Source organism: Mus caroli, chromosome 13 (genome assembly GCF_900094665.2).
Source record: "Mus caroli chromosome 13, CAROLI_EIJ_v1.1, whole genome shotgun sequence".
In the NCBI taxonomy this organism is placed as follows: Eukaryota; Metazoa; Chordata; class Mammalia; order Rodentia; family Muridae; genus Mus; species Mus caroli.
In genome coordinates, this window is record NC_034582.1 from 101,093,711 (window position 1) to 101,111,192 (window position 17,482).

The window sequence follows — 17,482 nt, forward strand, 5'->3', positions numbered from 1 at the left end:
GGAGCTGGACTTACATGCAGTTGTTAGCTCCCTAATGTTAGTACTGGGAACTGAACTTGGGTCCTCTGTAACAGTACAACACTCTTAACCACTGAGCCATCTCAGCCCCTCAGCTGCTTTTATAGTTCATTTGTTTTCTGGGTATGACATTCTTAGATTGCCCATGTTGTCTTTTTGTGATTCCAATGTGTTATTACCATGAAGTTTAGCATGGACTTGATTTTCTCCTTATACAAATGCCTTTGGGATTCTCCTCATCTTTGCAGATGAGGTGCTGTGCTGTGATCTGAGGATGTGAGCTCTCCTTGTACAGGGTATGCACTTCGATCCTATGACTCTATTCTGTAAACACTCCTGAGTGATCCCAGCATTTAATCTCTTCTATTTGCAGGTTCTTTGCTGTAGAAATAGTGTTTGGAGAGCTCATTGGACTGACATCGCCTGCTAGTATTTTCAGTTCTTTATTGCCAGACTCCTCTTCATTTCCATTCCTTCTGCTGCTTTTCCACCCATTCCTTCCTGCCTTGCCTGTTCCCATTTTCCGCAGTCGCTGTTCCCTTGTGTGCTCCTTAGGCCTGTTCTATGGTTTCTCGCAGCACCCTGCCAATGCCGCTGGCTGAGAGGTTAGAGCAAGGGCTCCCGAGTCATGGCTGCCGGGATGTAGTGCTGGTTACGTTATCTGACTTTGGGTTCTTCATCTTTAGGGTGAGTGAAAGAGAGCACTCACCCACTCACCTACAGGCTGTTGCAAGGATGGGTGAGTTAAGACAGAAAATTGCTCTGAGTCCCGTTGGGCACATGTTAAGGTCTGTTTGTGAATTGACAAAAGGCGAGAATAATGCTGATAATAGCTGCTTTTCCTCCCGCTTTTAATTCTCTGCTTTGAGCTTTTAGATTGAGGTGCTACATTGTTTGAATTCATTTATTTTTTTAAATAGGATCAAGGCTTTTATCTACTTGACCACATTTTTCTTATGCCCGCGTTTTCTTCTTTAACCATTTCTTTTTCTTAGCATTTCTTTCATATGTTTCTTGTAACATATTTGAATAGAGCCCAAGCTGATTCCGTTTTTTGATTGCTATTCCTTACTTGATTGTTCTCTTTCAATGAGACTCGCGTCCCTGGACCAGCCTTTTGCAAGAGATAACCCTGGGCTAGGCCAGCCTGAGTTTCAGTCGAGCAAAAATTCTCTGTGTGATCTTGGCCCTGTGTTATTTTAGAAATCAGCAGTTACAGATTAGGGGCTGTATGGAGCTTTCTTCCTCATCCTCTTCCATATGTCACCCAATTCCAAGACACTGATTTTTCATTTATTCCTAGATATCTGTCACTTGCTGATATCAAATGGCAGACCACCCCTGTCGTACTTTCTCCCTTCCTTTTTCTTCCTTCCTTACCTCTCTTCCTCTCTTTCCCCTTCTCTTCTTCCCTCCCTCTTCCTCTCCCTCTCCCCATTTTTTTCCATTCCTTCCTCCTGCTTTCCTTTCTCTCCCCCCCCCCCCCCACATCTTGCCACCTTGTCCAGAGTGGCCTTGAACTCAGTTCCTCTGCTTTAGCCTCCTAAGTGCTAGGGTTACAAGCATGTACTACCGCACCCACTTAAAGGTTGTTGTTTTGCATGGGTGGAGGTGTAACTGGCAAGCAAACTCAGGACCTTGTGCCTGCTAGGCAAGCACTCCAGCACTGAGCTCTGTCCCCAGCCACTGCTTCTCGGCTTCCTTCTTTGCTTTTGGTGACCGTCCGGCTTTGTGAGAGGGCAGAACCCGTCTAATACCTGTTCTCAGTAGTATTAATGGGATCTCAGACCCCACGTTACAACTCCATTGACAAAGGAGGCTCAGGGCTTCCTGAGAGATGCCCATCACTAGTAAAGCTACCTTCCTTGCAGAGCAAAGTTCATGGCGTCCTGGTTTTACCTATACATTCTGAGTTTCCCATCCAACTCAAGTTGAAGCAAACCATTTTACGGGCTCTTTAAAGGGCTTGTAGACTTCACATGTGTAACCAAAAGCATCCCAGCTTTAATGGAAGAGTTAAGATGAGTCTGGCACCTTAGATGACTAATGGTTGAAAGCAAATGTTCCCTTACTGACCAGGAGACCCAGAGCCTTGTGTTGTCAGACCAGGAAGCACCAGTGGGCCAGGTAACAATCAGATTAGGAATGTTTAAATGTCTCCCTAATGAAAACAAACAGGACAGGTGATGAGGGAGATGGCTCAATTGATAAGGGCCTACAGTGCACACATGCGGATCTGAGTTTCATCCCTGGGACCCATGCAGAAGAGCCACCATGGTGGTGTTGGCTTGTAATTCCAGCATTCAGGTGGCAGACACAGATGGATCCCAAGGCCGGACTTACTGGCTAGTCTTTGAGCTCTAGGTCATTCCAAAAACAAAGTTGGCATATATAACCTCCAAGGAATGACGAGTCAGTTGACATCTATCCCTCCCCGTCTCCCGCCCCCAGTCCCACCCCGTGTGTAGTCCCACGCTGAAAGAAAAGACAAATGCCAGACAGGCTCTTCTTTTTTGTTTTGTTTTTTTTGTTTTTGTTTTTGTTTTTTCGAGACAGGGTTTCTCTGTGTAGCCTTGGCTGTCCTGGAACTCACTTTGTAGACCAGGCTGGCCTCGAACTCAGAAATCTGCCTGCCTCTGCTTCCCGAGTGCTGGGATTAAAGGTGTGCGCCACCACGCCCGGCCAGGCTCTTCTTTACTGTACCCAACCATGCCAGTCAATTATCCAAGTCACCCACAGAGTGTACAGAGCCATTTGTACCCAATGTGAGGACCTGCTTTGCAAGCCCAAGAATCCTCTTTCTCTACAGAAGTTCTAGGTGTGTGTCCCAGGATGGCTTCAGAGGAAGCAAATCTCTGCCTCAAAGTCACTTCTTTATAAACCATGTGGCTGTCAAAGAAACTGCAAACAGAGGCACTTGAGAAGCCCACGAAGATAGAGCACCCCCTCCCCCACCTCTGTCTTCCCTGAGCCACCAGGCAGTCGAAGACCCACTCAGACCTGAAGGGCAAGTAAACCTCGAATGCGAATTCTCTGCTAGGCAGTTTCAAGAAACGTCCCTCACACATCATCGCTGGTTATGAGTCCTCCAGATCTCTCTGAGTGACAGCAATCAAAATGGATTTGGGGAATCTCACCCACAGATTAAATTTACCAGTCCCCAGTACAGATGCTCAGTGACTTTGCCAGAGAGGAGATGGGAGGGTTTGAGGCACGACTTGGAAAAGACAAAACAAAGAGGCTTTTGATCATCTGGCTTGATGGAATAGCTTAAAGCAGGGGCTACAGATGCGCTTCAGCTGTGAGCCAGACTGGGCGGGGCTGCTCTGGGACTAGGCTGTGCAATTTCTAGGGAGGCTCCTGCGTTTTTTGTTGTGTTTGTTTGTTTGCTTGTTTTTTTAAGATGCTGTGAGCTCAAGCGAATGTATGGATTTTCCCGGGGGGGGGGGTCACACTGTACAAGATGTTTCAATAGAACTTTTGCTGAATGCCCTGGGTTCCACTCCAATTTTCCTTCAGGAGAAAGCCTGCCTGGGTTCACCCAGCAGCCATTCTCTCCTGGCTACATTTGGCTTCTGCAGAAACCTGCTGCCTGCCCTTTGACAGCTATTACTTCTGTGCGTGGCAAGAGGGTACAGAGAAGGTGTCTGGGCTCCATAGAGAGGCCTGGGACCTAGTCTTGCCCAGAGGCTACTCCACACACCTGCTTTTCCAAACCATCTTGTTCAACCCATTCCTTGTGTAACATGAATGTATGTTGAATATAACAAGCAAAAAATTATTTTTTTTAAACTTAGCTTCATTATATACAGTTCTGTGTACCTAATAACTCAATCTTGGGTATAGGTATTGTCTGACTGGGCTTCTGATGGCTCTAATGCAGGTGGTTCATGGACTACACTCAAATAAACAAACCTTGGTGATCATATAGATCCTGTTAATGTGAGAATGAATGGGCTTGCTCTTCCTCTTGGCCCTGCCCCCGTTTTTGTTTTTGCAGTGACTAAGATGTAGATGTGATGCCCACATCCAAACTAGGCAATCAGATCCAGAAATGGAAAATAGACTTATGGTTAGGGTTCTCTCTGGAGTGTTAGGTGAGTTGGTGTGAGTTTAGGCAGACAGGCAGACAGACAGACACACACACACCCCACAGAGGAGAGAGGGGAAAGAGAAGAGGGGAAGGCATGACTTGGAAAGTGGAAAAAGTAATGCCACATGTCATGCAGCTCCACTGAGCAAAAATTGGAAAACTCAGAATAGCTTCTCCCTGTCATCTTGCTCACCCATTTTTAAGTTCATCTTAGCAAGTTCTCTTGAGGGTTGAAACCATGTAATATATTCCTTTGGGCTCTACAGTGCTCGGGCACAGTACGTGATCAATAAATGTAATTCCATGAGATGCGACAGACCATGAACCACTTAGGAGTGGCTATGGAGACAGTTGCCAGGGCTTGGAGCTGTTTGCTGTCTGGGACTGGGTGATTGTGGATAACCCGTGTTTGTGGACCTTCCTGAGTTAACTTGGGATGTTACGTAATCACACATGCATGACTAACAGATGCCCTCACCGATGCAAACAGCAAGGATGGTGTCTCATGCGGTAAGCATGAAAGGTTTCCCGGCACTCTTGCTTCGTCATGACAGTGATGCGAGTGGATCCAAACTCTATGGTTGGATCCAAACCTGCTACACTAATCCTGAGCATCCTTTTAGTGTATGTGGACCCGGGCAGCACACTGCTTTCATTCTAAAGCAGACCTAACTCTTCTAGAGGATATTTCATCCGCTCCACACCACATTTCTCAAAGGCACATATTTACAATGCAGCGGCCCACTGAAAAGCCTTGCACAGAGGAAAAGCAAGGTCTTCCAAACAGGCCTGTGTCTCCATTCTTCCAGGGAGGATTTGCCAATGGAGCCAAGGGTTTCCTGCTTCACACCCACTTCCCTGACTGAATGTTAATACACATCTATGTAGGGCAATTTTTTTTTAAGTGCTCTTTCTTTCCTGCTTCCTAGTTCTTTCTATCTCCACTAGGAAGGTGTCTCCAGTTTGGCTCTGAGAAGAGGAAGTTTTCTTCTTTCTCACTTTGGACTTTGGTGCCCCAGGAAGCAGTCATGTCTCTCAGCTGAGCCTGGTCCTTCACACAGACAGGGCCTGGAGCCCAGGCCGAGCTATAAATGTGGGTCACAGGCGCTCACTAACAGCTCCCAAGGACTGTTAGCACGCTGCAGCTTTTCCTTTGTCACTCTTTCAATCCTCCTGTGGGTTTGAAATTTCACAGTAGGAAGTGAGGGGGTGCTAGGAATGGCAGGAAGAACAGAGGCATGGGGCCTATAGCTTCTTTAGTTGAATTTAAACAACTAATAGTCTTCAAAATGTAGAAACTATGAAATCAGTGCAAACTATCGCTAAGGCTCTGGTTGCTGTCGGTACGTAAGACATAAAGGGTTTCTCAGCTGCGATAGGCTTTCTGGGAATTGCATCTCTCAGTAACTAGCATCCTCTACCTGCCATGACCCAGTCCAAACAGGGCCTCCTTGGCCTTTTCCAAATGGGAACTTCCCAGAAGATGGGATGAGGATCGGAAGCATGGTGTCCGCATATGGAAAACCATTCTAGACTAAAGTTAACTGTAGACGATAAAGACGTGCTCAGAGGGCCTGGTGCAGGATCGGAACCACCGTTTAGACGTCAAGACGCTGAGACCCAGTTGGGGTGGGGTAATGTAAGTATCCAATTAGGTAAGTAACAGTTTTAGGATTTTACTTTGGATCAAATTATCCCCACTCACTTACTGTCTCAATTTATATAAAACACTTTAAAACTAGACTCTGAAGACGCTTTTCCAGCTCTTGAGTTCTCCCTGACCCGCCCACTGACAGCTGCTCGTGGGTCTTACAGGCATCAGCTTTTAAAGTGGGCGGCACCGAACTCCTGCTCTCCCGGGGGGTGGGGGGGGAATGGGGACTTGTTCCCTAGCAGGGTCTCCGTTTTAGTTCATGGAACATCTCCCAGCAGCTCAAGATTGAAACTAGGGAGTCATTTCTGGTGGTTCCTAACACACCACATCTAAAACCATGACACAACAGGCTCAACTTTTCCCCAACATGAAGACTAAGCGCTGGTCACCCTCTCTGTTGAGCCCAGCTGGTCCAAACTCAAATGGTTTGTGTATAATGACCTCCTAACTCCTCGCCCTGCTTCTTTCTCTGGGAATAATGTGTCCACCACTCCAGCTCTGCCTTGTACCCCTCTGCCCGCCTCACCACTCCCCCCATCTGCCTTTGCTGACACTCTAGCCCCTTCCACACTTCCACCACATGGAACATGGTGCCTCATACATCTGAATGGCCAGCTTCTTTATTTTCCCCTGGGAATGTTTGTGTCTCCCATCAGGTCTTCCTAAAATTATACCTTCCTCTTTCCTCTGTGACATGTGCCACCAATGCAGCTTGCACACCTCCCTCTGTGGGACCTATGTTCTGCAGGTGCTTCAACCCTGGACCTGAAGCTTCCCCATCATACAGTAGAAAGCTTACTGAATGGACCAGCCACAACTTTCCCAACATAGTGCCTTTGTTTTTGTTTTCGGCCTGAACTACACAGAATTCGTCATATTGGTGAATATTTATACCTGGTCACATGTCTTTTATTAAAGTGTATCAGGTTAAATGATTTTCTTTCCATACTCTGACCATTTATTACCCTTTAAGTTTTTCAGCAATATAGAAAATTCAATTCTCCTTCGTTAATTTTGTTGTACTATTATAACATATGACGACAGAGGCCCCAGTTTCTATTCGGCTGACAACCAGTATTTGAAGGTCATAAAATACTTGCCACCCCAAACTATAGCTCTTATCCTCAAATAACAGACCCAATAAAAGCTCCAATTAGGAGTCAACTCTTTTGCCTCCAGACGATCTAAATACATTACTTCTATTTCTCCTTCCTGCTATTCATACTTAGTTTCAGAGTGTTTCTCAGCACCAGACACTTGTACACAGATCAGCCTGTCTGCAGGACTGCTGTCACCAAACAACTGAGGGGCTGGAGGTACAGCACGTGACTCTCCATCATTTTCCAAAAAGCTCCATGAGACGTGTAATCACTCCCTGTAGAGATGGTCTGTGAAAATAAGACCAGTTTCCACCAGGGAATAGGTCACTTCCTGGCAGCTGGAAGTCATGCATGTATCATCTTCCTCTGATGCCACAGCTGCCTTCTGGCAGCCTACCTTATCATATGGAATGTTCCAGCGCTTACATAAACTTGTATCTGCCTTCAGCAATATGAAGGATTACTAAACTGTGAGTAAGCTTACAATAAGAGAGGCAGTTGTGGACCGCTGCATAGGTTTGATTCCATACCACCACATAGGTTTTATTTCTACTAGACAATAATTGTACTTCTGAGGTCACCAGAGATTCATTTATCTTCACTTCTTACTGGCTTAACTTCTTGACATTTGTAATCTACCTTTAAGACCAGATGTTAAAGTAAGAATATTTTAAAAGGAAACGTCTCCTGAAAGTGGAGATCCTCACAACAATAAAACCATAAAAAAGCACCCCGCTTTTAAATTCCTATTTCTGGGTATGTATCCACATTTACACAACTGGAAATCTTTCCAAAAAATTTCTCCCCAATTTAAAGCAACATTGTTGACAACAGCCAAAAGCAGAAGTATCCTAGTCCAATGTCCACCGAAGGACGGATAAGTAAACAATGTGGGAGATCTGTATGATGGGAAGGAGTGCGGCCTTAAAAACTGGGAATTTTGGCACTTGCGCCAACATGGATGAAGCGGGAAGACAGCACACTAAGAGAAATAGGCTGCAAGAAGACAAATCACTGCATAGATTCACTTAGAGGAAGCATCCAAAGCAGCTAACTGGTAGCAAAAGAATAGATTGGTATTTACCAGGCACCAGAGGAAGTTGTTGTTACTTGTTCCGTTCTGCACGCTTGAGAAACCTCTGGCGATCTGCTGTACAGTCACGTTAAAATAGTGCACGGAACTGTGCACTTTGCAGTACATTTTGTGGTACTCTAAAATGCATACATACATCACATATTCACCTTCCTGAACACAGATCTTTGGTAGAGGTAGTGTAGTGCGGATCCATAATCTATAGAACTTGTCTTATAATTTCCCTTAAAACCACACATCCAAAGCCTTACAATCTTAGCATTTATTAAATATAAGAAGTACTTAGCACCCTAAATTATAGTCATTAATCAGGGAGAGAGGACAACCTGTACTGTATGGTTGAAACCAATTCAGCTACTGCCTCGTTCTTATCTGTGAGGTCCTCTCATTTATACCTGTCTTCGATACCAGACAGCAAGCGCCAGGCCCTCATTCTGCTTGCCACTGTCTTTATCTCTAGGGCCTAAGAAAGTACCCAGAATTCAGTGCATGGATAATTGGAGGATGAATGTAGCTGCTATTAAACATTTAGACTCAGTAATAGTTAATGAACACACAACTCAAGTGTAACAAGGTAGATATACCATAAACGAGGCAGAATCAACTTTCAAAAAACTAATTTTAATCAAAACAAAAATTGTTGATCATTAACAAGTTTATAAAACAGTGATTTAGTTACATAAATAAATTGATATCAGTGTATCAAATCTTAATTACTTTCAACTTCATGAGCATGTTTACATGAGTGAAGAAGTACAACCTTTTTTTTTTTCTTTTTACCTATTATAATAAATAAAATGGAGCGCATGAAATAGTTCTTCTAAACAAAAATACCTACAAACATACCTCTAGCATGTTTTCTAATGAAGGGAACAAGAGACACAGGACGACTTTTGCACCAAAACATAAGGTTGCTTTAAAAAGCACAAGGTTACAGAACCATCAGCTAAAGTAAAGACACTACACTGTAACCAAGGTTGGTATTTTAATAATATAATGAACAGTTTGGTAGTTAGATCTCCAGTTTGGTTATTTTAAAGCATTAAGACAAAGGCAAGATAGAAGGCTGCTTCTGTTTGAGTAATTCTAGAGAAAATAAAATATATTAAAGAGAGAGAGAGAGAGAGAGAGAACTGAAAAGTAGAACAGTCAGACCTACACAACTTTCTGTCCTGCACAAAGTCAAAATCCCTATGCAGAATAGATATATAATATATATAATGTTATCTGTGCACAAATGTTAGCTTATTAGCTCACTGCAAAGGCGTAATGTATCATGTCAATTGTCTTGGAAAACATTTTGCGTTTTGTGTCAAAAGGATATTTTAAGTTTCCTAGGCTAGGAGGCACGAACCCCGGTTCTGGCACACTGTATGTTCTTAATGCTAAGGCTTGCTGTGTGTTGCCCCTCTCTATTCAAGTGCCTGTTACAAGCATGTGTGGTGTAGTGGTTGTTGGTGTCTGTGTGTCTACATATACATATGTATACAGAAGCTGTATATATATATATATATATACGTATAGAATCTTCCCCATAGATCTCAGTCCAGCCACGCAGTCACCGCCCGGCAGGAAGGTTCACGGCCTGAGCCAACCCCGAAGCAAGGCGCGCGCACGTTCTGTCCTTCTGCTACGTTTCCTCTCCATGTTTTGTTTTTGTTTAAAACCAAGCTACTGCAGCTTCAAGTATTTTTGCATTACATAGAATATTTTTTATAAATTAGTTAATGTTATATTTTCAATATTCAGACATATACTATAATATATATACAGTACAATAAATGCTCTCATTCTTTTTTTTTTTAATTTTTTTTGGATAAATCCCTGAGAATGTATGTTGACAGTCGCTAAGTTTCCACATGCACAAGCATCGTGTGCCATGCTTCTGGACGAAGAGCACTGCAAAGCCACGTGGGTCAGCCTTTTCACTACTAGTATTTCCTTTTGTTGGTTTGTTACATATGCTGAAAATGTGAGGATGAGTTACAAAGGAGTAAAGCTGAATCCATTCGAGGTACTTATCACAGGATGGAGGTGCTCTGTTTGGTTTTTAAAGCCATTTCAATTATTTTTTTTTTTTTTTTGAGGCTGTGAACGTATACAGAAAACAGGAGAGCTATGTGGACTTTCGCCACTTGACAACATATACTCAGTGTAAACCAAACCTTCTCAACCTCTCTCACACAAACCAATAATAATAATAATAATAAAAATAATTAAAAACAAAAGGAAAGAAAAAGGGAAAAACGTAAAAACACACAAACTTTCACAACATGACAATTTAGTCTGCAAACGCAATATAACTATACACATATAATACCGGTGTGGCTCTGTTCTTTAAGTTAAAAAGGGTACAAAGGCAGGCTCAAGTAAAAACAAACCGTCCCTCCCGCCCCACCCCCACCCCATTCATACAAGTTCTATCAACCAAACCTCTCCCGAACCAACATCATCAGCTTCTTCTTGCCTTTGTAGATTTGTTTCAGGTTGTCGATGAACTGTGTAAACTGGATGTGTCCATCGTGTGCCATGAGGAAGGTCTCTCGGGCCTTGCTGAGGAACTCGATAAACTCGCTATAGTGCCGAGGACTGATGTGTGTGAGGCGTGAGTGCGTTGTGTTGATATAGGCCCCAATCGTGGCATCCAAGAGCTGCCGCAAGGGGGCTTTGTCCAGTGACATGAGCTTGCCAGAGTTCCTCCTTCCATGAAGTCCCACCATGCCCGGGGTGGTCAGGGTGCACCTGCGCAAAATGTCCGACAGTACCGTTGCGCATTTGACGCTCTTAACCACCAGAGGTATTATAGCTGCTAGCTCATTCTTACCGAGGGAGTGACTAAGCGCACAGGCCCACAGAACGTCATTAATGGCAGGGTGTGTGTCCTGATTGTAGCTCAGGTTGAGATGGGTCATGGCCAGCGTGGCCAGCTTGTAGGCCCTCATCGGGTACCCACGGTGCTCCATGTACCGTGCTATTGTAAAGAGCTGTGTGTAGCTCATGCCGGTGGTAGCAGCATCGAGGACGATTTGGTACGCCGTCTCAAAAGCTATGTGGTCCTTTTCACAGAGGGTCAGTGCAGAGAGGGCGCAGTTCTGTGGGTCCTTCATGGCGCACTGCAATGCCAGCGTCCGGGCACTGCTGGCCAGCTTTTCCTGTTGATGGCAGTCCAGGTGGAGGCGGACTATGGTGCTGTTTGACATCACGGTAGTCGCAACAATACTCGTGGCCTCTGTGGGAGTGAAAAGTGTAAACCAGCTCTGCATGATGCTGTCCAGGGCATAAACGCCTGCAAGGAACATAAACAAACCTTATTACTGCTAACAGGAAGTCTGGATAAGGTTCTGTTTGCACGTTCACAATTGATGCTTGCTCATACTGTTAGCCACTGCAGAACAGGAGCTAGACGGGAACACTGAAGGTACCGTGCCTGGGAGCAGCCTTTCAGAATAAGGTTACCTGCACTGTTCTTCTGTGAAATGCCCGAAAGGAGCACGAACTCCCTATAATAAGGAAACAAGTCTCTTGGTGGCTGGTATTTGCACTGGGCCTCTTGCCATTTCAGACAATGGTTTGTTACTAATGAGGACTTGTTCGCTGGGACCTCTTGCCAGTCATTCACTGTAGAACTGGAGGCCAACAAAATAAAAAACAAAACAAAACAAAGGGGTAACCTTCCCACAAATAGGGATTTAATATATGTGGCGTGGTATGTTTAAGTTTAAAAGATATACAACACAAAACTCTAAGACCTACAATTATGAAAATATCGCCCAGACTCAGGAGAGAAAAAGTGAACAGAAGAGAACTGCCGATGATACAGGCGCTGGAAACGAATGTAGTCTTTAAGCGCCTGTACACAGAGCTCACCTACACAAAGTAGGAGTCGGCCCTGGCACATCAGCAGGGGTGTGGGCACTTCTCAAAGCCCTAATATCTTTGTAACATTTTAGCAACAGAGCACTTTAATAATCTAAAGATAATTCTCATACTGAGATCAAATTCATGATTGTTGGAATAGCATGTCACATGAGGGAAGGACAGTAAGCATATTTCACAGTGTCTCCTGTCAGAATCTCAAGGCAACATCTCACTAAGAGCTGTGCTTCCTTCTGTGACATAAGCAGGAAGAAAGGCTGTTTTAAGCAGCCATGGCCACCAATGTCTGTGCTCTTTCTGTCCTGCAAAGGGGAAACCTTAGGCCTCAAGGGCCCCTAAGTCACAGCTGACAGCCAGCCAGATGATTCTCTTATGGCCCGCTACAATTTCTCACACACTTCAAAGTCCATCCAAGCCACACAAGGTGGCCATCCTCTCCCTAGGGCCCTTGCAGGGATGAGATGGATATAGGAACTGAATGGACAGCACATTCACCAATTCCCTCCATTTAAAGTAAGAGGCTGGAGCTGCCCACTGGGACAGCTTAGAAGCTCTGTGCAGTGAAGGGTGAGGTTTGGAGAAGCGAGTCCCCAGTGTGTGCTTGAGGGCACGGGGGCTTCTCATAATGTGAGATGAGATCCTATCACAAGCTTCTCCTCCAAGTTACCTACCCACTTCAGTAGCACATGTCACCAGCCACCGCACCATTTCTCGACGTCGCCAATTGAGGGTTGAGAGGGTCATTCGCATGACCTACAAGAGCAGGGTGACAAAATGTTTTCAATATAATTTTATGTCAACGGGGAAAAAAAAAAACAATTCACAGTGTAAACTACTAGGTAGACTCTACTCCCAGGGGGCCAGAAAGCACTTGAGGTCAGAGTAAAACTTGGCTTCCCCAGCTGGTCTTGCCCTGGCCTGCGAGGCCTATAGGAAGCTCACTCAGCACCTCTGGCGGGTCCACTAGTCACATGTGGCAAAGTCATTCCATGTCTTTTCTTGTGTGAGTCACAGGATGGGGCTGAGAAGCCAGAAGAGCCTGGCTGTCTTCTCCTTCCTAGCGTTAGTATTCTAAGACACGATTTCTGAGGTTTCTTATGAATTCATCAAAGGGGGGGGGCACGTGTGGGTAAAGATTGCTGTAGAACAGTAACTGGTTCCTCCTTCGATCTCTGACCGTGATGTAGCTCAGATCAACTGGAAGAAGCCATCTTTGGCATCACTGCTGATCTCTTCCCTCCCTCTCCTACATTCTACTAAGAATTTCCAAGATAAACTTCTCTGTCTCCTTATGTTCATAACTATTTGAACACTTGAAAGCCTTACAAAGAACCCATGAAATTCTTTCTTGGGTTTTAGAAAGAATGAGGCAAAGCAGGTGAGTTTTCACCAATTTGCCATTAACCCAGAATTTCAAGAGCACAGAAAAATCATATTAATGTCCCTTTCTGTATAACACCCTCAACAATTTATAACAAAATAAATCAAATAACAAGAATTTATGTTTAAGAAAATAAATTTTGAACCACATTTAAAAGCAATCTCTGCACCTTGGTTTATACACTATCTCATGCTACTAGTGACATATGCATTTTCCCACTGCATTAAACATTATTAATACATCACTGAAAGGAAGAATCGATAACTTAGAAAACAAGTCAATAATCTAATCAGGGCATTCTAATTCCCATGCTTAGGTAGGGCATAACTACTTTTTAATGAGTGAGAACACAAATGTTAGCACAGGCTTCACAAAGAAAGCCCAAACAGTCCCTGGTTGCAGTGTACTCCGTGCAGGAACTGTAAGGATGACATCACCTGGGTGACAGATTCCAAATCTTCCTGCATTTGTGTGCTGCAGCAATCTCAAGCAGAAACCAGGCTGACCGCCCCGTCTTTTACCCAGTTCTCTTGATGTTATAAAAAGGAGACGGAACTGTCCAATGCAAACATCAATAAAAATTCAGACTGCCTCTAAAAAGTCAACCCTTACAACCGAATCTTTCCTGCATGCTCTAGCATCATTCAGGTCTCTGGTCGGCAGTATCTTTCCACTCATTCACAAGAGAAATAGAAATCTTAAAGCTGTAAGTCAGGAAAAAATGTTTTTAAAGTTGAGGAACACACATAAGGATTCTGACTGTATTGTTGCCTTAGCTGGGACTAAACTTTGGCTGAGCTAAAGTGACCAGAGTTCTGAAAGATGGCACTGTTAAAAAGTCCAACACACTTGGGCTCTAAAGAATCATTGAAAAACTAAAATGAACATCCCTATGAGGGCTGCTTAGCAGCAGTCTTTAGCACCCCAGAAAGAACCAGTAGTACCTGCAAGCCCAGCTCCAGAGACACTTTCAAAAGAGTGATGTCTGGCAAGCTGTCCATGAGAGTTGCTATTTTAAATGCATCTTGGGCAAGTTTGAAGATGTGTGATGAGGAGTGGATGTTTTTCTGGATGGATTCTAATACTGTCTCCAGCCTCCGAACATCGCCTGCAAGGACCAAGGAAAACCAAATCAAACCGAGTCCAATGTAGGCGAAGCAACGTAAATAAGAGAAAAGCCATGCAATCACACACGGGCAAACCCAGAGGACCAAAGAACTTGAAATGCAAAGCACACGCTCACTTCCTTGGGAGGCTCCCAGCTGGTACAGGTGCTATGACTCAATGTCCCATAGCCATTGAAGACTATACACATCTCAGCTTCACGTGATGATTGGCCAAGTCACACTACTCCCCCTCACCCCCCCAAACAGTGACTAAAAGCACACATAATCTGGAACCAACCAACACCGAGAACAAACAGCTCTTCTAGCTTCTGTGTATGTATTGTAGTGAATATTTCAAGGACAACAAAACTAGCCAAATCTTTTGTTCTATTTCTAAATCACAATGATTTAATTTTGTTTCTATTGGGGGCAGGGTGCTGCACAAATGGTAACATGATATAAATAAAGATGATACCAGGCTCAAATGAGTGGCACCCATTTGTCTCAGGAGTAAGCATGAAGTTAGTATCTTTATAAAGATTCTTTGAAACGTATTTGATAGTGATACTACTGTGGAGAATTTGAGTTAAACACAACAATAATATAAAGCTCTTCTGGGAGGAAAAGAGTGCAAACCACCGAGACGACGTGGTTTCTCAATATCACACTACCTTTGGCTGCAGTTAGCATGGTGGATGCCAGCTCACACTGCTGGGACTCAATGTGGCTCAAAGTGAACCAGCGAGGGTATCGGTTGGGGACGACTGACGCAATGTGGTGGGGGCGGGAGAGGTCTCCTGTCGGAGCAGTAGATTCCAATACTAGTAACCTGTAAGGAGAAAGGAAAAAAGACCATCCTGTTATTATTGGTCCATTATCCTGGCCACAAGAAGCCATGCTTACGGAGATGGGTGCTGTCTGGGGCATGAGTTCGGGGAACTGCACAGCTCTCTTCCTTTCATTCCTAAGCAGCATCACTAAGAAAACTGCATGACATTCAGGGACACCCAGAACCCAGACACAAGAATTATGAAATATGAGTTTTAATCTCCACAAACTAGTTTTTAATCTTATCGCCCATCAAAAAATAAAACAAGATAAAAATGGGTATTTAGGATGGAATCTGCAACAGAGAGCAGTAGAGAAAAAGTCTTTAACTTGTTAAAACTAAAATGGGCTCCTCTTCCTACATTTTTAAGTTCTAACAGGATTTATTCCTGTGACCTCAGGAATCTAAAGTTAACTTATATTTCATCAACCAGAGGCTGAACGGAACTGAACATGAATTTAATATGATTTCTAACTTCAATTATGTTGACAATAAACAATTCTTGAAAACAAATCACATTAGTGACTTCTTCTAATAGAAATTACCAAAGAGATCAGCAGCTTAGTTCTAACTAGAATAATGCCTTAAGAATTATCAACACATTGGCTTCATCCAGCCTACTAGTTCAGGGACTATGAAATAAGAGCTAGGGACCCCGGAAAGTTTGCAGTCAGAGAACGCAGCCCGCAAGGCTCAGAGGGAGAAGTAGAGGATCAAGAAGTGAGAATTTCAGCAGGGTTGTTATTCAGCTTTTAAAAGAATTCAAACCGGGCGTGGTGGCGCACGCCTTTAATCCCAGCACTTGGGAGGCTGAGGCAGGCAGATTTCTGAGTTCGAGGCCAGCCTGGTCTACATTGTGAGTTCCAGGACTGCCAGGGCTATCCAGAAAAACCCTGTCTCAAAAAGAAAAAGAAAAAAAAAAAAAGAATTAAAAGAATTCAAGAATGCTGGTCTCCCTAGCCAGATCCTCGCTGGAGTCGCTACAAAGTAGTCAACAGTTCTGGAAAGATGAGAAAGTGCACAGGAGCTGCCCTTTCTAGCCAGGTCCTCGCTGGAGTTGCTACAAAGTAGTCAACAGTTCTGCAAAGATGAGAAAGTGCACAGGAGCTGCCCTTTCTTGACCAACCCTTTCTCTCGGGTGTAGGGAGCAAGGGTGTAGCTCTATCTCCCCTTTCCTTGCAAGGTTCCTGGCATCCTGCAATGATCTGGTGCTCTGCAGCAGAGCTTGTATAGGGTACAAGGGGCAGATAAGAGAGGGCAAAGGGGAACGCCGTTCGTTCCCTGTGCTCTGCTATAGCCCAGGCATTCATCAGGGCAGAAGATTTCTTTCCCTAAGCCAGAAGCACACAGGACCAGGCCCCCATTTCACTTTACTTTAGCCTGGTAGTAGTAGCAGTATCTGGAGGCAACATAATATTTCATAATATTAAGTTTCTTCCGAGTGGAATTCTTTGGATTAGAGTAAGTAGACAGGTGAACACCTGCCCCCCTCCCCCGGAAGACTTCTATTTCAGCTTCAAAAAAATTGGGAATTTATATCTACTTATGAAAGTATATTCTAAACTATTGTCCAAGTGTTATAAAGCAATATTTTGGGAGGGGACTGTTGCTCATGTTAGTTACTTATTTACTTTTTGGCAATTTAAAGATCAAGAGAGTATTAGAAAATTCCTCTAGTACATTACAGATGTTTCCTGTGGTCAAAAGTGCATGTGAATTACATACCAGCCCTGAATCCTCTATTACAGAGGTGTACACACACACAGTACCCTAACCCTACACAAATATAATTGACGGCTAATCGACTAGCATATGGTTCTTACACAAATATCAGAGAGATGTAAGAACACCTTTGGTGACACCAGTAATTCTTAGGCAGATTCACGTGCCAATCTTATCTGCATTACAGACGAGGATGAAAAGCTTCTTTTTATGGAATCAAACATTCTCAGGCTTTTAGATCTATACAGGGCTTGGCTTTAGTCTATTAGAATAATATATAATATGAACTTTCCATTAAAGACACAAGAGTGACTTATTATTTAAAAAAGCAGAAGGGTAAGGTTAAAGCCTTAAGAATGGCAGATGTCCGTTCTGGCTCTGCAAGTTGAATAGGTTACATACAAGATTTAAAAGCAGGCTCTTGAGAACTCATCAGAAAGTGTCAACTTTGAGCAAGTCCATGATAAAAGCAATTATTTGGTGAGTTGATGTTTCAAAGGAAGTGAGAAGAAGCAAGTGAGTTGGCAGAGATTATTTTCACTGCCATGACCAAAAACACTGAGGGGACGGGAGCAGTGGAGCTAAAGTGAACAGACCAGAGGGATGCCTG

The 17,482-nt window shown here is 43.9% G+C and overlaps 1 protein-coding gene across 2 annotated transcripts in view; it reads right to left on the reverse strand.

The window, feature by feature from the left end:
- Positions 1-8,595: 8,595 nt before the first annotated feature.
- Positions 8,596-17,482, reverse strand: part of Zswim6 (zinc finger SWIM-type containing 6) — a 163,838-nt gene continuing 154,951 nt past the window's right edge. Inside the window, exons 11-14 of one of the 2 annotated variants that reach the window (XM_021180894.2) lie at positions 14,993-15,150; positions 14,160-14,323; positions 12,506-12,587; positions 8,596-11,244 (exon numbers count right to left, since the gene is read on the reverse strand). In XM_021180894.2, coding sequence (XP_021036553.1) covers positions 10,382-11,244; positions 12,506-12,587; positions 14,160-14,323; positions 14,993-15,150 — 1,267 coding nt within the window. In that variant the 3' untranslated portion in view covers positions 8,596-10,381. The remainder of the gene's footprint in view (positions 11,245-12,505; positions 12,588-14,159; positions 14,324-14,992; positions 15,151-17,482) is intronic. The other variant, XM_029468625.1, reaches the window with a different exon arrangement.